General features: G+C 41.0%; 1 protein-coding gene across 3 annotated transcripts in view; it reads right to left on the reverse strand.

Annotated features, from left to right (window-relative positions):
- TRIM67 (tripartite motif containing 67) overlaps positions 1-19,704 on the reverse strand; it is a 72,867-nt gene extending 53,163 nt beyond the window's left edge. For 2 of the 3 annotated variants that reach the window (XM_072638593.1, XM_072638592.1), the window contains exon 1: positions 18,643-19,704. In XM_072638593.1, the coding sequence (XP_072494694.1) occupies positions 18,643-19,704 (1,062 nt within the window). The remainder of the gene's footprint in view (positions 1-18,642) is intronic. The other variant, XM_072638594.1, reaches the window with a different exon arrangement.
- Positions 19,705-23,359: the final 3,655 nt, after the last annotated feature.

Here is a 23,359-nt window from a genome sequence, read left to right on the forward strand (position 1 = left end):
GCTGATCATTTAGTGAGAAAGAGGGATAACAAATAAAGAACCTGAATGCTGTGCTGATGACCCCCACAGATGAAAACACCGAGAGGAAGGCCTCTTGCATATGGAGTAGATACTTTATGGAAAATTGATGGAGGCACAAGAACAAGAAGTGAACAGGATGAAAAGGTGTGAATGGGTTGTGGTCTGTACTGGTGGAAAGAGTATTCATGTTGATAAAATCACAAGGCTTTAAAGTATTCATTCTATCAAATCAGATGCTTTTTTGTGTGATAAAAAAGCAGGAAATTGGTCTCTTATATTCCCTATATCAGGTTGCTTAGTGGTGCAGTGGATAGAGTGCTTGTCCTGGAGTGAGCAACGCTCATCTTCCTGAGTTCAAAATTGGCATCAGGTACTTACTAGCTGCGTGACTGGACAAGTCCCTTAATCCTGTTTGCCTCATCTGTAAAATGAACTGAAGAAGGACATGGCAAATCACTCCAGTAGGTTACAAAAAGTCAGACATGACTAAAACAAGTGAACAAAAACCCAACAAAATTCCCAGTATCCGTGCCAATTGTGTGATTGCGAAGGCTGCTGTACTGTAGAGAATCACATGGGGAAGTCAGCAGGTTCCTATTCAAAATTCATTAAGGAGACCCTCAATATGTACATAAACTATTCTCACAAAGATTTTTATAGTAACGAGAAAATAAATAATCGTACTAAGCAACAGTTAACTCTTTCTTCCTGTTTGCCATTTGGGGGCAACAATATTGTCCATGAACTCTTCTATAGTTTCAGAATGTTTTCCTCACCTTGAGATATCTTGAAAGCTGATTTTTCAGTGTCTTTACATCTGTTACCTCTAGCACTAATTCTGTCCACATGTCTTTGGTTAGATTTAGTTACTTCTCTCCAGATTACAACTTTATGTTGATTATGAGGCACGCATCATAAATACTAGGGATAGAAAGAAAGGTGAAAACCCAGTCTCTTCTGCCCAAAAGCTTATATTCTAATGGGGAAGATGATCTGAAAACAGCAATATACTACACACACACACACACACACACACACACACACATGCACCCACATGCACATGCACACACACATGCACCCACATGCACATGCACACACACAAACACACACATACACATTGCATGCAGACAGACATATATACACTATCAAAAAGGAAGTAAACTCAGCTGGCTTATGACCTCATAGGATTAGACAGTCTCGCTGCTGGCAATACAAGGGACCACAAAAGGTCTGATATGAACTGTCTTGAAGGAAGACAGGAAAGCCAGATGGAGAATACTCCAGGCATGGGGGACAGCCAGTAAAAAGGAAAGTTGGGAAATGGAATTGTGTTTGAGGAACAGTAAGAAGGTCAGTGTTGTTGAATTGTAGAGTGTGCAGTAAAATGTGAGAAGACTGGAAAGGGGTTGAGTTGTGAAAGGCTTTAAAAGCCACAAGGTTTTGCATTTGATGCTAGAGGTAACATTTACTGAGTTTGTTGAGTTTTAAAAGCTTTTGCGTGCACAAAATCAATAAAGATATCATTAGATGAGGAGGAAAACAGATGACAACATTACTGGCACAGCTTTCAAGAACCCAGACTCCCCATCATGAGGCAACAAAGCTGTGGTGGAAGCAGAGGTGGGGAACCTATGGTCTCAAGGCCACATGTGGCCCTCTAGGTCTTCAAGTGTGGCCCTTTGACTGAATCCAAACTTCACAGAACAAATGCCCTTAATAAAAGGATTATTATGAGGCATTGGAGTAGGAAACCTGGTTTTAGATGATGGAAGCATCCTATTAATAAATTGATTTATTTGATTCATCTTTCAATTTTGAAAACTAATTTCACAGAATTATAGAACCTCACAGTCAGAAGGGACCCCAAAAGTTATCTGGTCCCAATCATTTAAAATAAGTATGCTCTCTACAATAAAACTTGGTCATCCAGCCTCTACTTCAAGACTTCCAGTGATGGGAAACTCACTACCTCCAAAGTCTTGTGAATTGTAAATTCATTTATTTTTAAATTCATTCACTTGTAAATTCATTCACTTTTGGACATCATTTTAAGAAGATCAGGCTATATTTCCGTTTCATATCCTGTCACTCAACTGTCTATCTAGGTCATCTCTCACCATCTTCCTTCTGCCGCAGACCTGATCCTCCCTATCTGGTCCAACATCCTCCACACCAACCTAAATTCCTGGATCTTCATACCTTTTTGAATCCATGTGCTATTCCCTGGGGAAGTTAATCCACATCTTTGGAATTTCCTCCTAATTCTCCACTCAGCAGATTGGTAACTAAGCATGTGCAAAATAGATCACTTAGTTCATTTTATCTCTTGACTGATCATTAAGATTCTATATTATGTTTCAGCTTCCTACCCCATATAGCCACTTAGACCATCTATGGTGATGATCTGCTTTCCTCCTTTTTCTCCTCCTTCTTCTTCCTAGAACAAAACTTCCTTCCCTAGATAGCTCTCTCATAAATGTATTATATTTTCTGTTAGCTTATAAGCTCCTAGAGGGTAGGAACTCTTATATTTTTAGTCTTTGTATCTTGAGTTTTTAGCATCATGCCTAGCATATAGCATGCACTTCACAAATGTTTTTTATTCATTCATTGATTTTCCTCATATCTAGCATAAATTTTCCCTACATAGTTTTCCAAGAGCTGACATCTGAATCCCAGTGGAACAAATCTGTTTCCTCTTTCTTATAACAACCCTTCAAACACTTGAAGAGACCTATCATGTTTCCTAAATTTTCTCCCCTCAAGGGGAAATATCCATAGTTCCTTCAGATGATCTTCATATGACATGGTGTCTAGTGGTTTAGTTCTCTCCAACAGTGTACCAACTATCATCCAGGTAGGGGAACATCAATGTGTCCCTTACCATTCAGGTTTGCTTTTGACTCTTTACCAATTGTTCACTATCAGAGTGAATGGAAGTCACATTTAGCATTTCTTCTCCCCAGAAGACTCCAAGTTAGTGGCAGTTTCAGCATCCCAATAATTCCCAATTGGTTCAGAAGAAATTGCTGTATCCCCACATCTGTCCTGCTACATTCCCTAGTCATCTTACAGAGAGGTTGCCACTCAGAATATAGCCCCTCCCAGCATTTATAAGCCCCAATATGCAGTGGGTACAGCAATAGCTGTTTGATACTTTGTGCTTATTATCGACCCTTTAAAGCTACAACTCTTGAAATATCCCTGTGGAGATAGCAAGTGGTAAGAATAATTTTCTTGTTTTCCTACTTACTACTCAGTAGGGGATCTCCTGGATCTTCTCCAGTTTTAATTTCTGTGATTTTCAGAGTAGCTGTCCCCAATAAGTTGGTGCCCTCCACATGTGCATGGTGGCAGCCTGGTCTGTCAACATTTATTTTCAAGCTGCTAATGTTGATGTGTCAGAGCCAACAACCATTCTCAGTTTGAACTTAATGGTGGGATGGAAAATGAAAGTGGACAGGCTTAATAGGAACTACAGCCAGGAACTAGATTCTGATCATTAGACACACACACACACACACACACACACACACACACACACACACGGCACTCTCATTCTTTTCCACTGTGTCAATTTGGGGCAGTTATTGCTAACAGTACATGGCACCTGGATGATGGCAGGGACCATAACATACTTACCTTTGTATTTTCTCCCTTCTGCCCTCTCCTCACTCCCAAATGAGTACTAGGTCTCACATACAGTAGGTACTAAATAAATGGTTGTTGAAAGACTATGTATGAGCTATATACAGAGCAAGTAAACAATATACCACCTCCAGAACTTAAACCATTCCTGTAGTTGATCACTACATATATATGTATACATATATGTATATATATATGTATATACACACACAATCTCACACATACACATACATATTACATATATATGTGTATGTGTAAAATGATCCCTATATCCCACACAACTAACTGCTCACTCTGCCAGTACAAAGAAGAGGGCTAGCTTCAAGCTGGTTCTGTGTCAAGGTCAAGGGGGCTATAACACATTAAAGAGTGTCTTAACTTTCCCAAAGATAACATTTTGAGCCTTTTCACTTGAGGGAGGTTCAATTGCTCCATGGAAAATGCCCCTGAAGATAAGGGAAATTAAGCCTATTCTGAGGTAGGGTTCTTTGCCCATTCATTTTAGATTGGCCATCTAGAGGAAACATTTGTTTCCCAATTTGACCACAGTAGGATTTGGCATTTGGGGGCTAATACCAGGAGTTGAAAGCCTAAATCAATCTTTCTTTCTCCTAGTGTCCGCACATGTTTCTCTTTAACACACTAGAGACTTTGTTCTTCCTCATCCAGCAAGATCCCACCTAATTTATTCCCCAGACAAGCACTGGGCAAAACATTAGTAATGTGGTCATACCACTTTTGAGTATAAACCAAGTCCCTATGTCTAGTTAAAGCCCATTGCTACTTATCCCACCACTTCATAAATGGTGTGGTCAAGACATTTAGGTAGAAATGTGTGGTCTTCGTTGTTCATCCTTTGTTTATGAAAAGGACCAATGACATCATGAAGTGATATCTTGACCTGCAAGTCAATCGGACTTAAGTGAGGTAGAGTTGCATGAAGTCATAAGCCTCACTCTCTCTTCCAAAGTCATCAAAGTCGAGAGGCAAGACAAAAGTCCGGGTTGTTGGGATGGCCTGGGATGCAGTGAATGACTTTGGTGTTATTGATGTCTGACTAAGCTCTAAGCACTCCACAGGAGAAGTGAAGCTGGTGACCTGCACAGCCCTCCCTCACTCAAAACAAAGTCAAGTGCAAGTCATGTCATCATTTCTCTGACGACACGGTCTTTGGCAACAAAGGATGAAAACAATTCTGTGAGTAGATGCAGCTGACTGAATGCTAGCTGGGTAACTCACCTCCTCCTCTCCTGTCTGCCTCCCCCTCCTCTTCCTTCTCCTCTCCAAAGGAAAGTAAACTTAGATGGCCAAAAGATGCCCAGTTGACTTGAGTTTTACTGGCTCCTTTCCTATTTCCCTTTCCTCTCTTCTCCTCCCCTTCCCTCACCCCTCTCCTCCCCTCCCCTCCTCTGTCCTGTCCTGTCCTCTCCCAAAACCTTAAATCTACTGCACTCTGAAACTGGGACTCCACTGCGGCCCTGCCTGAGGACTCCTCTGGACCCTCCTAGCTTGAGAATGATTATCAATAGTAACTGTTGCTGTTTCCCACCCAGCCTGATGTCTTTCTTTTTTCTTCACCTCATTAAAGGGGCCATGCCCTGGCTCCTTCTTAAACAGGTTTATTCAATGAATGGGTGTTGCCTCATCCTAAGTGAGTACCTGCAAAGACCTTGACCTAAAGAGCCCAAGGTCTCCCAGTGCATCCTGGGTCACCTCCGGTCATCCTGAGGAATATCAGGTCTCTGTATTCAGATGGCCCTGGAGGAGAAGTGAGGCTGGTGAACTGCACAGCCCTCCCTCACTCAGAACAAAGTCAAGTGCAAGTCATGTCATCATTTGTCTGATGGCATGATCTTCTTCGGCAACGAAGGACGAACACAAGCACTCCACAGTGCCTGCTTCAGCCATCAGAACAAATTGCTCTCATCCATGCATTCAACAAGGGGAAGTCTTCACATGCTTGGGGTAGACATTACCCTGATTCACTGATGGGTTTGAGGTCTGTCAGTTACCCTCATTCTGGTTTAGAGCATCTGCCACAGCTTCTTAAAGCCTCAGTTGAGAATTGGGTGAAAAGTGGACACCAAAGTTGGATGAGCAGTCCATGAAGCCCAAGAAAAAAAAAACCTTATTTATTTTTCTTTCTATGCTATTTCCTATTCTTTCCTACCTATCTTAACCCTTTCTGACTTCAAGGCAAATGTAGTTTTATTTATCACCTTAACTGGAGCACTTCATTACCAAAACACTCACTTATAAAAGCTCAAAATGAACAAGGAATTGGACAGACATGCCCATATGGCACTAGAAAGTACCCCCAAGGACATAGAAGATTTTGAACTAGCAGGGACTTCCAAGGTCATCTCATTTTGTCTCTTAATTTATGAATGAAGAAACTGAGGCCTAGAGAGGTAAAATACTTTGTTGAAGGTTAAACAGTTAAAAGTGATAGAACCAGAACTTGAATCCATGCCCACTAACTCTACCTCAGTATTTATTTCAATACACAAAAGACCATCTATCTTTGTGTCCATTCAGATTATCCTTATGAACCCTTTACCAATGACAGTGTAACCTAACCTAAACAGGAAGTTTAAAAACACTACCTCAGTCACAGAGGAACACCCACATTATCTGAATTTGGAATAGCAGAAACCACTTGAGAAGCAATCTGGTTCTTCTATAATATCTTGTCAGGCTATTTTGTTCTGACTGGTCTCCTTTCTTGGATTTTTCCTCCTTCCAGTCCATCCTCCACACAGCTATCAAATTATTCTTCCTAACATGAATGTCTCACCATTTCATCCTCTCTATTCAAGTAACTCCATTATTTCCTTATTTCCTCCAGGATGTAATAGAAAATCCTTCACTTGACTTTTAAAGCCCTTTATAACCTGGATCCTTTCTGCCTTTCCAGTCTTACACTGGTCCCTTGAGGACCATCTCCAATTGTCCTGATCTATATCTGGCCACTGGACCCAGGTGGCTCTGGAGGAGAAAGTGAGGTTGGTGACTTTGCACAGCTCTCCCTCACTTAAATCCAATTCACTTGCATGTCATGGCATCACCTCCCTGATGTCATGATCCTCTTTGAGAATGAAGGACAAATAACAACTATACTCCCCTCCTCCTACTTTGATTTAATAATACTGTTCTTTTTGCTGTTTCTCACTCATGGCACTTGCGTCTCCTTATTTTGTACTTTTTCATTGGTTGTCCCCATGCTTGGAATGCTCTATTCTCACTTCATGTCCTGATTCCTTGTTTTTTTCTAGACTCAGCTCAAGTCCCAGCATCTGCCAGAAGTCTTTCTTATATGCTGTTAGTAGCTTCCTTCCAAGATTACCTCCTTTTTGCACTGTATACATCTTGTATTAGCATAGCTTTTTGCATGTTATCTTCCTCATTGCTATTTGAGCTCTTTGAGGTCCAGAACCCCGTTTTTTACTTTCTCTGTATCCTCAGCTTTTAACACAGTGCCCAGTACAAAGTAAGTGTCTAGTAATTATTTGTTGACTGACTGTGCCTTGACTGTGTCTTCTCTTTAGCACTCTTGAATTCTTAATATTATTACATTGGACACATTATGGGGATAGAGCTTTGTAGGGGTGGAATATTTATTAATGCCAGTATGCCAACCCAAATAAGAAATTAGAGAAACTAATGTAAAGGATTTGTCTAATTGACCCCTACAACAGCTTCTTGGCTGGTCTGATAGGATGTGATTGATGTGGTCATGAAAGATCCTTTGCCCCCTTGTTCTATCACCCCCTTGCTAAACTCCTACTCTGAATTACTACCACTCTCTGCATCCAACACTCTTATTCACTTCCTGTTCTGCAGAGCTGGAGGAAATCATAAAACAATGCTGATTGAGTTCGTTGTAAATTTATTTATTTTAGCTAGTTAATTTTAAATTTATACTGTCTAATATCAACTAGGCAATCATCATCATCCTCACAGCAAAACAAGCATTTTATTTCCCTTCAATTTGCTATCCCCATCTCCAAAGCAGTTGTCCCAAACTTTGCTTTCATTAAGTCTCCCACAGTACTCCCTCTGCTCACCCTCTCAGCTGAAGACCTTATGTATGTGTTTTACTGAAAAAAAATCGAAGCCATTTGATGAGAACTCCCCCTTCTCCCCTTTTCCTCATCTCACATTATTAGAACATCTTCCACCACTATCGCCTCCTTTACACGTATATTACTTGTAAATGTGGTTCTTCTCCTAGCTGAAGACAACCCCACTACCCTTGATCTCACCCTTCCTTGCTTGTCTAATAGATTGCCTTATCATTCCTGCTCTCTATTATCTTTGATCTCTATGTACTGCTCTTGCCTACAAATATGTCCATGTCTTCTCCATCCTTAAAAAATCCTCACTTGATCTTACCACCTTTCGTCCCTTTCCTGACTAAGTCTAAGAAAACCATCTATGGGTATTTTCACTTCCTCTTCTATCATTCTCATCTAAATCCTCTACATTCTGATTTCTGGCCCAATCATTAAAATGACCATTGTCTCTAGATCTGAGTGATTTCTTAACTGCCAAATCTGATGGTATTTCTAATTCCTCATCCATCCTAACCCTCTTTGCATCAATCATCCTCTCCTCCAGGATACTGCCTTCTCAGTGGGCTTTTGTGATGCTGCTTTCTCCTGATTCCTTCTGTCTGTTCAATCATTCCTTAGTCTCCATGGATGATTCTTTATCTGTCATATCCAATAACTGTGGGTGTATTATAAGGCTCTATCCTGGACCCATTTTTGTTCTCTATATATACTATCTTGTTTCTTGATCTCATTAGCCTTCACAGGTTCAATTATCATCTCCATGTAAATGACTTCCAGATCTCTATATCTAGACCTAGTCTCTCTCCACAGGCACAGGCATCTTTTGGACACCTCAAATTGGATGACTCTTAAGCATTTCAAGCTCAACAGGTCCAAAATGGAGCTCATTAGCTTTTCTCCAAGATACTTCACATTTCCAGTCTTCTAGATTATTGTTGATGGCACCACTATCCTCATAGTGAACCATGTGTGCAGCCTTGGTGTCATCCTTGACTCCTTGCTCTCATTTATCCCCCATATTCTGTTTGCCAAATCTTGTCATTTCCATCTATCTATCTATCTATCTATCTATCTATCTATCTATCTATCTATCTATCTATCTATCTACCTATTTATCTCATTCTCTCTCCATTCATAAACCATCACTCTCATTGAGACCTTCATCCTCTGTCTACTGGACTCTTGCAAGATTTCTAACTGGTTTCCTTATCCCAAGGGTCTTCTCACACCAATTCATCCTTCACTCAGCTGCCAAAGTGATTTTTTCTAAAGTGTAAGTCTTACCATCTCTCTCTCTTTCTCTCTCTCTCTCTGTCTCTGTCTCTGTCTCTCTCTCTGTCTGTCTGTCTCTCTCTCTCTCTGTCTCTGTCTCTCTATCTCTATCTCTTTCTGTCTCTCCCCTCCATACACATACACATACACACATACACAGCAAGCTCTAGTAGCTCTTTATTATCTTCAAGATCAGGATCATATTTAAACTCCTCAACATTTAAAATTCTTCAGAGCTTGTTCTCTTCCCATCTTTCCAGTCTTTTTTATACTTTACTTTACTTTACTCTCATCAACACATTATGTTCCAGCAATGTTGACTTACTTGTAGTTCTTGGAACTTGAGATTCTATGTCCCATCGCTGTGCCTTCATACTGTTTGTCTGCCATATTCTCATATCCACCTCATATTTTCCTGGACTTCCTTCAAGATTTAGCTCAAATTCCATCTATTATAGAAGGTCATATCTGCTTCATTGCCTTTTGTCTACTCTATATATATCTTGTATGAATATAGTTGTATCTCTTGTGCTTAGTATCATCCGTGGCACATAGTACATGTTTAATTCATGTGTGTTGGCTTGAAAAAGGGCAGATGACATAGTTGTCTGAATTGGGCAAAGTCTTATCTTTATCTTATTAGCTGTGTGGGGATGATCAGGTCTTTAGCATACCTTAACATCATTGGGAAAGGAACTGGATTATCTTGAGGGCTCTGTTTTGGATGTGTTGAATTTGAAATACTTATGGGACATCCAGTTTAGGATGTCTAAGAGGCAGAAATGTATAACTGTAGTTCAGGAGAGAGACTTTCACAGGGTTACACAGCTAGTAAGTGTCTGAGGTAAGATTTGAACTCAGGTCTTCCTGACTCCAGATCCAGAGCTCTGACCATTGTGACATCTGGCTGGCTATAATTATCAGGCTCATAGCAATGGTCATATCCTGGATATCACCATTTCCATGCGTTCCATTCCTCAATTAGCAACTCTAACATTCCTGTATCTGATCATAACCTTCCATAATTTTATCTCTCCCTCTGCCTCACTTCTCCTAAACATATTCTCTATTTAATCTCCCCATCTATCATTTAGTATTTTCTCAGCCCTGTTTTGACTTTACTTTCCTCCTTCCCCTATTGTACCACTTCTGATGCTACCCACACGATGCTGAATAGATCTGTAAGGAAGTTATACAACAATGCTGCCTATTTCACCATCAATTCATATTATACAACTTCAACTGGGCTCTTGCTACAGCAAAGCAATCCTTTTACTTCTCCATCATTGATTCCTTTTCTGATTCCCCATAGAAACTATTCCAAATCTTTTCTTCTCACCTCAAGCCTCCCACACCTCTGCTTCTCCCACTTTCTCAGAGGAAGACCTCACCTCTTACTTTTCTGAGAAAACTGAGACTATTTGCTCTTCTCCCTTTCTTTTCATCTAAAAACCCCTTGTCATTATCCTCCACTCTTTCCTCCTCACTTCCAGTCTCTGACAAAGAGAGGGCCTTTTCCTTGCCAAGGTTAGCCCCTTTATATGTGTCATTGATCTCATCTTCTCTTGCCTTTTCCAGAAGACTACTCCTTTCTTTTTCTAACCATCAACCTCTTCCAATTTGCTAATTTCTTCCTTTACTGACTTCAAACATGCCCTAGTCCAGAGGTGGGGAACCTGCAACCTTGAGGCCACATGTGGTCTTCTAGGTCCTCAGGTGTGTCCTTTTGACTGAGTCCAAGTTTTACGGAACAAATTCTTTTATTAAAGGAATTTGTTCTGTGAAGTTTGGATTCAACCAAAGGGCTGGTCTTGAGGACCTAGAGGGCCACATGTGGTCTTTAGACTGCAGGTTCCCCACCCCTGCCCTAGTTTCACCTATCTCTAAAAGAAAAAAAAAAAGAAAAAAGACTGTTAAGACCCTCAAGCTATTGTCCTATATCTTTCTTCCCCTTCTCAGATAAACTCTTAGAAAAAGTCTTCTATACTCACTGACTCTACTTCCTCTCATTTCACTCCTCAGTACTTTACAATTTAACTTTCAACCTTATCATTAAACGGAAACTATTCTATCCAGAGTTAGCAATGATCAACCATCATCTTCCTTTATCTCTGTGCTGTACTTAACATATTGACCACCCTCTCTACTGGATAATCTTTCTCTAAGTTTTTGTGACCCTAATTTCTCCTAGTTCCCTTCCTTTTCTACTTTACTGACAGTTCCTTTTCGATTTCCTTTGCTGGTACTTCATCTGTAGCATATCCCCTAACTGTCAATGTTCCCCAAAGTTCTATCTTAGGCCTCCTACTCTTCTCTCTCTCTCTCTCTCTCTCTCTCTCTCTCTCTCTCTCTCTCTCTCTCTCTCTCTCTCCCCCACCCCCATCCCCTACCCTCCCTCTCAGTGACTTCATCAGTTCCTATGGGTTTTAATTATCATCTCCTTGCAGATGATTGCCAGATCTAGATATTCAATCCAAATCTCCTCTGAGCTTCATTCCACATCACCATTTGTCTATTGGCCATTTCAAGCTGAATGTCCTGGAGACATCTCTAACTCAACATGTCCAAAACAGAACTCACTATCCTTCCTCCTAAAGCCATTCTTCTGCCAAACTTTCCTATTTTTGTTGAAAGTACCATCATTCTTCTAGTCTTTGAGATTTGTAGATTTGGCATTTTCCTCAATTCCTCACTCTCCCTCATCCCACATATTTAATCAGTTGCTAATTCATTTTTTAAAAAATTTCTCTACCGTATCTCTTTCATTCAACTTCTTCTTCCTTCTCATACAGCCACCACCTAGGTTTGGACCTTCATCATCTCTTGCCTAGATTATTGCAATGACCACTTAATTGGTGCCCCTGCTTCAAGTCTCTACCAATTTCAATCCATCTTCCACATTGCTGCTGCCAAAGTGATTTTTCTTAAGTGCAGATCTGACCATGACACTTATACACTCAGTAAAATGTAGTAGGTCCCTATTGCTTCTGTGATAAGGTATAAACCCTTTGTGTAGTTTTTACAACCTGTCCCTGACTCATTTTTCCAGCCTCATTGTACATTTCTCTATCTTCTATATTCTGAGATCCAGAATTGGTCTTCTCTCTGCTCCTCACAAATGACACTTCATTTCCCTCCTTTGCACTGGTTATCTCCCATGCCTAGAATGTGTTCATCATCTCTGCCTCAGAGAATCCCTGTCTTCCTTCAAGACTCAGTTTAAACATCATCTTTCTACATGAAGCACAGTAAATAGAGTACTGTGCCTGACATACAGTAGATGCTTAATAAATGTTTATTGATGGATTAAAGGAGTTGGACTAAGAGATCTCTGTGGTTTGGGTTCAGCAACATTTCAGTTGTATCCAAAGTACAGATATGTTTGCATGTAGTTGATCCCAAAGTTCTCTATAAGAGAGAGCATAGATATATCCTGCACGGTTCATTGTCCATCACAAATGTAACTTAAGGGGCTTGAGAACCATGTAGTGAAGGCAGGGTTATGGTTCCTTGAAAGAGAGCTGTAGTGTTGAGAGAGAGAGAGAGAGAGAGAGAGAGAGAGAGAGAGAGAGAGAGAGAGAGAGAGAGAGAGAGAGAGAGAGAGAGAGAGAAGAGAGAAATACAAAAGGAAAGAAAGAAAGAAGAAAGGAACAAAGAGAAATAGAAAAAAGAAAAGGAAAGAAAATAAATGAAAAGAAATGTGGCATCTTAGCCTGTAGTTGGTCTTTTCAGCTCATCTTTAGCTATTTTATCCTTAACCCTCCATCAATGACAGCTTGAACAGAAGCTACTTTGAGCACTCTGCTTCCCAGAAACCTCAAAGTTGGTATATATATATAAAATCAGCTTCACACTTATTCAAGCTCTTGGCTGAAAAAAATTTGCACTATCCTTAGATCTACCCTGCTACATGCTCTGAAAACCCAGACAGGTTTCTCCCTAATGATATAGTGCTTACAGTTGACATCTGAAGTAATGTGAAGCAATCAGTGTGAAGGGACAAAATTCTAAATCCCTCAGCAAAATCACAAAATGAATGTGTCTTTTTCTTCCCCTGAGAAATATCCCTTGCTATTTGTCTAAAGTCTCAACTCTTTCATAGATCTGTAAGACCTGTAGGTAATGCCAGATAGTAATTATGTCCATGGAAGGAGCTTGTATGAGGTTCCTGGGAGTCTGACCCAAGTGCTGGTAAATCCAGCAATTCAGATACAAATTAAAAACTTCATTGTAGCTCAGAATAACATTCTCAGGGGCTTTAAAGATTATTATCCCATCCCTTTTAACAGAGGAGGCAACAGGAGTTCACAGGCCAAATGCCTTCTGGCATAATGTTATAACAAGTCTGTGACAGAGGTCCTGTCTCTCTAGATCCCTGGTTTTCTAAGACATGTACTCTTTTGTATCTGTGCTGGCTCAATGGGAGCAGCAGTCTCAGGGCTGTAAGATGGCAATTAAAAAAATATGCCATCTGCTATTTTCAACATATTTCAAAGAGCTCCCAAAGAAGCATTCATCTAGAATTTTGTAACTGTTTCAGAGATCAATTCCTATTTCCTTCAATTCAGGGTCAAATTACCTCTACCCAGCAGACCAAACACAATGCCAAGATGCTAAGTGCTTGGGTGAATTACAAGGGAATTTATGATAGTCTGTGAAATATCACAACAGGGCTGCAAGTCACTAAGTCTCCTGAACCCCCTGGCGCCTAGTACCATCCTGGTATTGATGGGATCACTTTCATGTTGTCTTAATTTGTTTCTACATGCCCCTCTCCCACACCCATTAGAATGCAAGTTCCAGGGGCTAGTTCTTGGAAGAAGGTTTGTGTGCTAGATGAGACTCTGGGAAGGCGCTAAGCAGCCTCCCCAGCTTTGAAAATCCAGATGTTGGTGCTTCCCTCTCTGGTAACTATGTATGTATGTAATGGTCAGACAACTGGAAGCCTGTCTTTTTGTCTTTATTTCCATTCTTGCATTTTTCTCTATTGGAGAATGATATATGTGCTTGATTAAAGGAGATTGTTAATGCCACAAAAAAAAAAAAAAAAAAAAGAATGCAAGTTCCTTGAAGTCAAAGATTTTTTTTTGTCTGTGTCCTTAGTGCCTATCAGCATGCCTGGCTGACAGTAGATACTTAGTAAATGCTTGTTCCATGAATAAATCAGTGTTTATCCTTACCATCATAAAAGTGGGGTTCCATGTCCAAAAGTGCTCTGAAGCGGTTTATCCCTTAATTCCTATTTTTTTTGTGCAATTTTAATTTTTTTTAACTCAGAAGTGTTCATTGGAACTGTTAAGCCTCTGCCATGTGAAAAGGTGTTTGTTGAGATCAGTAGCTTTTTCCACTCCTGTGGAAAATGTGCTAATCAATATTTCCCCAAAATAGATACAAGTGCCAAACATGGGCCTCATCTGTAGCCTTAGGATTATACTGATCAGAGTCAAGTTCAGTGAAAGTTGAGTAGTACCAAAGCTAAAGCCTGATGAAAGCTTTTTATGACAGATAATTGAGGACTGCCGGGTTTCAATCTTCTACCACTTAAGCCTATGGAGGCAGATATAAGATAACTAGTTTCTGAAAGTTTTTATAAGACTGTGGGAAGAGATGGAGCCTACTACAGGAGACTATATTTTTCTAAAGAATTCAGTTTTCACAGTGGACAGCTGGTTGGAATTCTGTCTTCTAGTAATATTCATTTCAAGGGAAGACATTGTTACAACTAACAGTTAAATTATGTACACTCACATAAAAAACAAATAAAGGTAGTTGTCAAAGCATCCAGCATTATGGAAAAGGCATGTTTTTTTATTAATGCAATTAATATCATCCTTTTTTTCTATTTAGAGTGATTAATCACCATGAGATAGTAGGTAAGGCATCAAGGCATCATTTCCTGCCCTGTTGGTGCCATGTTTTATGGAAGTGACCTTGGACTCTTTTTAAGAAGAACTTAAGCTCTAGAAGGTTTATCAAAGTGAAAAGATTTCTACAGATATGGCAAAGGCCCTTACGTCAATCATCCAAGGACCTAACAAAGTTTGTTGTCACAATATTGGCCACCAGGAACTGAATTTATTTTGGCCACAGTAATTTATGAAGGCAATTTACTGAAGTATAATGGGATTGTGATCTGCATTAAGGGAGGGAATACTTATGCCAATAGAAACTCAATTCCTCAATGTACTGGAAAGCATGACAGAATTTTCTTACTTAGGTTTAACAAGTATTTTTCATTTGTCCTCATAGTTCTGTCAGGAACTATCAGATCCATATAATTGATAGGAAAACTAAGGCAAGGAATTGAAATAGCTTTTCTTATAACATAGAAGCCCCTCAAACTGTGTCCTATGAAATAACTCATGAGCTCATTTAAAAGAGCTTGAAATCTTTGTAAAGTCTAACTCTTTTAGTCACCTCTTCTATCCCCCTTTCCCTCCCACCATTCTGAGTTTTTAGAAGACAGAACTCAGATTTACTTCTAGAAGAAAATATGAATTTTATACTATTCAATAGATATTGAATTTAGAAGTTATGTTTCCTGGGTTACTAAATCCAGAAAGTCTGCATAACTAATCACATGTCATCTGATCATAGTCTTATCTGCTTGCTTTTTCTAATTTGTAATATGGAGAAGAGAGTTTCAGCTACTTATCTTCAAGCTGATGACTGAATATATATATATATATATATACATATATATATATATATGTATAGCCCTCAACCATTCCTGATCATACATAACTCTTTCCCTTTTCATTGGCTTCCTGATCCTCTTTTCTACTCCTTCCTCTAATGCTACCTTTTTCCTCTTATTTTTCTCTGTTTTTCCTATTCCCACTTTCCATGTCTTTCCCCTCTCTCATTCTTCCTTTGCTTTACCCCCTTCTCATATGCCTTTCTCCCATTCCACTGCTACTAAGTAGCACCCAGAGATAATTTTAACCCTGTTTGCAGAACAAATAAAGATTACTGTATAAGCCAAATAAATAAACAGAACAAAGACAAGAAGTTCAGTTCAGGTAAATTATTAATTAGACAATAGTAATTAATAACAATTATGATGAAGTATTCTGTTTCTAAAACACAAATTCATTGTGGTCTAGTGTAGATATTTTACCCAGCACAAAGTTATTTTAGCATTACTTAGGTAAGTATGCTAAAATTTAGCTTGTTCCTTCCTTGGACTACATGATCAGTTAAAGGAGTATTTTTGCCTCTGACCTATGGTTATCTGAAAGTCTGGCATTATCATCTTTGGGAATGCCATTGATATAGTCAAACCAGATATTAGCAAAACAATTAGCAAAGTCTCTCAAGGCATTGTAATCTCAAAGTACAAAAACAGAAGAATTATTGTTATGAAAAAGATGGAAAGAGGCAGGCAAGATGCTAGTATAGTTAGGTGAGTTCAGAACTAGTTGAATGGTTGCTGACTTAAAAAGAATACTCATTTCAAGAAATTCTTTAGAGAGGCGCCCCATGGATCTGTGCTTGTCCCTGTTCTATTTAACATCAGTAGCTTTGATAAAGGCCTAAATTCCAAGATGGCACAAAGGTGGAAAGGATAAATTGAGTGACAAAGTCAAAACTCCAAATGATCTTATGCTAAATCACTGCTCAGCATCAAGTAAGGTGAAATTTAATAGAGAAAAATGGAAAGTTTTAATCTGAGTACAAACAATTTCACAAGCATATCATGGGGAAGGTGTGGCTAGAAGTAGTTCATCTAAAAAATATATAGGGTTGCAATATATCACAGTAGAAAAAATTCTAGTTCTAGAGTCAGAAAATCTGGGTTGAAATATCATTTTTGATACTCCCTGTTTGACCTTAAGCAAGTCACTTAATCTTTCTAGACTTCACATTCCTCATTTGTAAGATGATGGGCTTAGATTAGAGGGCCTCTGAGGTCTGTTGTAGATCTAAATCTATGATCTTTGTGCCCTTTGTAGGCTACAAGCTCAACAAACGTTAATATGTGATATGGAAAACAAAAAAGCTATGACAATCTTAGGTTGCATTGATAGGAATAGTGTTCAAGACTAGGGAGGTAATAATTTCACTGAACTCCCTGCCCCCAACCTGAGAGCCCTCTCAACCAAGTCCTTAGAGCAAGCTTGTTCAGGTTGGTCATGAAATTTGGAGGAGAAACCTGGAGAAAATCTTTTTCCTTTAATAAATGTTAGAAGACTTGATCATTTGTTTTTAAAAAGAAGAATGTGTTGACTTGACTGGTTTTAATTGTTCCAAAAAGCATCTATTAATTCTTGAAGAAAATTCAAAGTTTAAATAAGACATGGTTACTGCTCTCATGGAACTTATTATCTAGTAGGAAGTTGAGACACCAACAGAGATAATAATAAATAGTATTACATTCTGTACAATACTGAATAAGGGAGTTCAACAATGGAATGCTATGTGAGTTGTGAGCAGTAAGGTCAAAGTCATTACCAACAAGATGATTAAGGGAGGGTTCATGGAAGTGGCTTTTGAATTGGCATTTTAAGAAAGTATAGAACTTGAGTTTTTAAAGAGTATTTAATATTTTATTACTGGTATATACCCTTTCTCATCACCAGACAGTGAGCTACTTTTTTTTTAAATGGTCAGCATCTGTACAGAAAACTCCTGGTATGTGAATTTCTTTCTCTAGTGTATATTGGCTAATCTACATTCTACTCTTAGAGAACTGACTGGACCCCCAAGAGGCTAAATAATTCCACATGCTAAACAACTATTATGTATTAGAGGTAGGGCTTGAACCCTACTCTTTCTGACTGCAAGTTGACCCTTTATTCACTCAACAATGGTCCTTCATGAGCGCATCATTGACTAAAACATTTTATTCTCTCTCAGATTTCTGAAATGACATCACACTAGATACTCTGTCTGTATCTTTGTGATGTGGAAGTCAAATATCACCAAAGTATGTATCTCTTTAGAAAGTCAATAAGGAATTATCTATCATCTTATTTAAAAAGCATACCCTGCACAGTCCTTTTCAACCCAGTCTTCCTCTCACACTGTCCGAAATTACTAGGGTAAAGAAATGGGTAATACTTGAGAAACTAACATCCCACTGGAGAAAAGATTGGGCACTCGAATTTCAGTAATGGACTTGTGACACATGTCTTTCCCATAAGAAAATGACTTTTTAGAGATTCTAGGATGAGAAACTTACTAGAAGTAATGAAATGCAGAATGCAAGTTTAAGATGAAGGTAAAAACTACATAGGGAGCAAGTTGGAGGGTAGGGTTCTATCTGTAGGAAAAGGAATTAACCTGATGGGCCTATAGTTTGAGGAAAAGCTAAGGAATTTTCCCTCCCATGGGAGCAGATAGAAGTTCTGCATTTTCTTGGTGCTATATGAGGAACATCTTGTCATTGGGTTATCACAGGAATTGGTAATCAGACTTAGATGCAAAAGTCATTTCTTTGCTTGTGCTAGCTTTCTGTGGAGGGTGTGAATCTCTGCCCACACTCCTTCTTACTTCATTCTTGTAAGATAGAAGTGAAGAAATTCCTCCCAGGGTTAGCGTTCCACCCCTCCCAAACTCTACTTTTCGGAACTTTCATCTCAGCTGTACGTTTGCCCCTAAGATATTTCTATTTGCTGCTCACCTTGTGCAGTTTCCACATGGCCCCTAGAGGTTTGACTTCATGCTTTCCGTGTCTGCCCTCCTCCAGACACTGGTAGCAGACAGGGGTACGACAGCTCACACAGTACATACTATAGTTCTCCAGCTCATGATCGGTGCAAGTGGGAAACTTACGGACCCCGGTGCCCCCTGCTGCCCCCGCCCCAGGGCCTGGGCTTTTGCTGCTGCTGCCGCCGCTGCCGCTGGAGGCTCCTTGGGCAGCACCTAGAGGTGGAGAGGCCGCTGGCTGTGGCGGCGGAGGTGGCACCAAGCGGTGCTTGGCAAATGGTCCTCTGGACGGATGGCATTTAATCTGGCAAGCAGAACAGTAGAGTACATCGCACTGCTCACAGAGCGTAGCTGCTGGCTCTGGAGGGGTGCGGTCGCAGAGCTGGCAATGGGCAACGACAGCTGCTGCGGTCGTTCCAGTCCCAGAACCCCGACTCTGTTGATAGCGATGTACAATGGCCTCCAGCAGCCGGTTGCGCTGGAAGCCACGGAGGCCGCGGTGGTCCAAAGAGGCGCTGCGGTGGCATTGAGGGCAGGTGATGGAGCTGGAAGAAGAAGAGGACAGGGAGGAACAGGCTGCTCCCCGGGCAGCGGCGGCTGAGGAGCCTGGGGGTGCGGGCACCATGGGTAGTACTCGCACTCCATTAGGGGACTTAAGGCTGGGAGTGTAGGAACCATAACCGCTGTCCGTCTCGCTATGCAAGCTCAACTTGTCAGCATGATCCCCTCCCCCAACGACACCACCTACACCTCCGCCGCCGCCGCCGCCGCCACCGCCGCCACTGCTGCTGGTACCTCCACCACTACAGACTGGTCCGGTACCAGTTTCATATTCTGGTGGAGGACCTGCAGTTGCGCCGGTGGGCAACGAAGGTCCCCGAGAATGCAAGAGAGGCGGAGGCAGGTGTTGCTCACTGTCAGGAGTCTGTACAGCTATGGTGCGGGCACAAGGCAAGCAGACATTGTGGGAACAGGGCAAGATGATGGGCTCTCGGAACAGGGACCCACACACTGGGCACTTCAGCTCCTCTTCCATCTCGGCTCGGACGGCGTCGGTTGCTCAGAGGCTGGCGGGAAGGCTCGAAGCCCTGGGAGTTGAGGGGGGCGAGATAGTGATTACCACAGTGTAGCAACGAAGGTAATTGACATCAAAGAGGCATGGTTTCCCGCCCCGCCCCCACTTTGTGGTGCACACTTCTTTCTATTCTTTTGCTGTGACCGCCCTTACGCTTAGGGCTCCTGCACCCGGCTACTTTCACTCCCACTGTCCAGGCCTGGGGGAGAGTTCCTCGCTGTTCTCTGGGTAAAAGCCTCCAAGTAATATGTGATGAATCAGCAAGAGCGCCTCCCTGAGTTGCAGTGCTAGCTTTTCAACAACCCGGCTAGGGGAGCAGGCAGCCTGTCTCTCCTCGCTCTCCCTCTTTTGCTGCAGCCCCTTGATTGCTGTAGGTAGCTGTCAGGGCCCCTTCACCGAGAGGAAGTGGACGGTATAGGGAAACAGTTAGACTTGCCTTGAGGCAGAGCTGGATTCAGCACCAGTACCCTGTTGGACAGCGCCCTACTAGCAGAAAATGCCTCTATCCTTTGGAGATGAACAAGGCGCAGTCTGCGAGGTGGGAGGCGGGTGGAAATGCTGCTGCTACTGCTGCTGCTGCCGCTGCTGCTGTTCCCGACTGATTGAACGCTGCTTGGGTGGGGATGATCCTGCTACGCCTCATAGGGTAGCTGCGGCTGCCACTGTTGTGGCGGTCAATCCCAGGCTAGGCATTACAAGCTGCCTTGGTTTTCCACCGCTAGTCCCGGAGCGCCGCTGACCTTGGTCTAGCCGAGGATGGCAGTCGGTAGACTGAGGGCGTGATCCCAGATTGCACGGGAATTCCCCCCGCCTTCCGCCTCCTCCCTCTTCCTGGTCTAGGTGCTGGTGCATGGTGGAGTTGTAATTTTCATAGCAGAGCGTAATAGGGAGGGGAGGTGGGAGGAAAGAGAGAATCTGCTTAGCAAATAAGAGCTTGCTTCACATGGTCGGCAGGGCAAAGAGAAAATTTAAAGGGATTCACATAAATTGGATCATTATAAATTGCAATCGATTATTTAGAGGGAGAACACATTTTGGAAGGAGCACCGCCCTATCTTCCCATCATCCCCACATCTCTTTTCCCTGCTTCTTCCCCCAAAATAAACAAACGAGGAAAAATAGAGCTGTCAAAAATTGATAGCTTTAAAATGTATTGGAGACACCGGTTGAGGGTTTCTTTTCATATCTATTATGGAGTTAAAACGATGGTCACAAAATGTCGGACAGCATTAAACCAAACGATGAAGCTTTATTAAATTATTTAATATAAGACGTTTTGTCTTTCTGTTATACACATCGCCTCTGAACCTTGGCTTGATAACATAGACTAACTAACCTTGTAAATAACGTGGATTTTGGAGTTTAAAGGAAGGAAGTCCTAGTGAAATGTAACACACACACACACACACACACACACACACACACACTAAAGTAGCATGTACCACTGTCAAGAATTAAGCACCAAGACCATGTATAGGCTGTGGTGGAGGGGGAACTAAGGCGACTGGAGGTCTCCAAGGAGAGCAGGGAGCAGAATTGTAAGTTTTGTGAATGGAAAATTCATCACACCCTCAAAAGCAAGTCACTAGCGGCGGGAACAGCCTACCCACGCAACCCTCGAATCTCAGTCTGCTCTGCAGATCTCTCGGATTTCTATGTATTGTGGTGCAGACAGAAGGGAAGAGATCACAAATAGGAATTAGTCTGCCTACGGAAATTTCTAGGTATCATGAATCAGAAAAATATTTAGATACTATTTACTTAGAAACTACATGAATATCCAAATAATTCCCTCCTTCCCATCGCTTCCTGGGTATGCAGAAACAAAAGGCATAAAGACGGAGTAATTGCATACAGTATCTAGATCATCAATACCTTAACGTCAGTGGCGAAGGTGGTTGTGCTATTTCGACTAGTCAGCAGAAAAAGGAATCAGTTTCTTCACCCATCACTATGCCATTCCAGCCCTCTACCAACCACCCCGCCCCCTTTCCCCTTTGGCATTTCATAAGGCAGGTTGTTTAGGAGAAAAGCGAAATTTGAGAATGAATGGGAGAGCAGGTAGACGGTATCTCTCCTCAAACCTCACTATAGTGGCTAAAAAAATACCCCTGTGGATTAATTATCAAGATGAGACCTGACATTTGAAAACTCTGTTTTGTTCATTGCTTATCTGTCTGCTGTCAGTTTGCTTGATGCATCTGTTATAGAAAGAGCAATGGGGAGGGGGGGGTGGCCTTTAATGGACTTTAGGACTTTAAACAATTAAATTCAACAAACATGAATCTAAGCTGTGTTCAGAAAAAAAGAGCTAGGTTAGGTTCTGGGAGAGGATGGGAAGAGATGGAGAAGCAGAGGTGAATTTAATTAAGATCTAGCATATAAGCAGATAACTGTAATACTTAATGTGTGTTAGCAAAATGCCTAAACAAATGGTATTTCATATCAGAGGAGATAATTGTTCCTTACAGAGGATATCAAAGAAAGCTTCATGAAAGAGATTTCTTTTTTGAGTTAGGCTTTAAAGAATGAGTAGGAATTTGCCAACCAATGAGTGAGGGCATTCCAGTTGCAAAGAAAAGTGCAAAGGCAAAGAAATAGGAAGGAGAAGGGTTAGTGGTGTATCACATCAGTGAGCATACCAGTTTGTTTGGAACTCAAATGTGGAGGGGAATGATATGAGATAGGACTAGAAAGTGGTGTTGTATTGTGGAGGGCTTTGAAGACCAGGCAAAGGAATCTGAGTGTGAATTTGACTCATAAGGCCACTGAATTTTTTTTTTTTTGAGTGAAGAAGTGGCGTGGCCCTTCCCAGTCCTGCCATGTGCTAATGGCTTTCTCCTTAAGGCTACCTTATACTTACATTGTATGTATGTTGTAAATACCTATATATGTACACATTGACATCCTTATTAAAATGACCTTGAGTTCAGGAACTTTTTTTCTTTGCATCTTCAGTACTTAACACAGTGCCTGGCATGTTGTTGGTGATTTATAAATGTTTGTTGATTCATTAAATGATTGATGTCAGGGACTTGGTAGCATCCAATTCAATTTCCTTAAAGCAATTCTCCAGGGCCTGATCTTTTTCCATCTTTTCCAAACCTTTCACCTTCCCAGTACACAAAACCTTCACTTTAATCCTGCTGTTGTGGCAGATCTCTGAGGCTGATGATGATATGAAATCTCTGGAGAGCATCCCAGACTTCTCCAGACTTACAAAATTTCAGTGTTAAAAGGGATATTAAAGGGCATCTATTGCAACATGTCCCTGAACAAGAATTCCTTCTATATCTCCTGGTAAATAGTCTCTTAGCCATTGCTTTAAAGAAGATGAAAAATTCACTACCTTCTAAGACAGCATACTCCACTTTAGAATAGTTACAATTATTAAACAGCTTTCTCTTATCTAATTGAAATCTGACTGTAATATCCATCCATTGCTCCAAATTGTGCCCTCTGAACCAAGAAGAACAAAGTTAATCTCTCTTTCACACAACACACAGCTCTTCAGATCCTTGAAAATGACTATCATGTCCCTCCTAAGGTTTCTTTCCCCAGGAAAAATATACTTGATCCTCATATGGTATGATCTCAAGGCCTCGTAGAATCCATA

The sequence above is a fragment of the Notamacropus eugenii genome, chromosome 2 (assembly GCF_028372415.1).
Source record: "Notamacropus eugenii isolate mMacEug1 chromosome 2, mMacEug1.pri_v2, whole genome shotgun sequence".
In the NCBI taxonomy this organism is placed as follows: Eukaryota; Metazoa; Chordata; class Mammalia; order Diprotodontia; family Macropodidae; genus Notamacropus; species Notamacropus eugenii.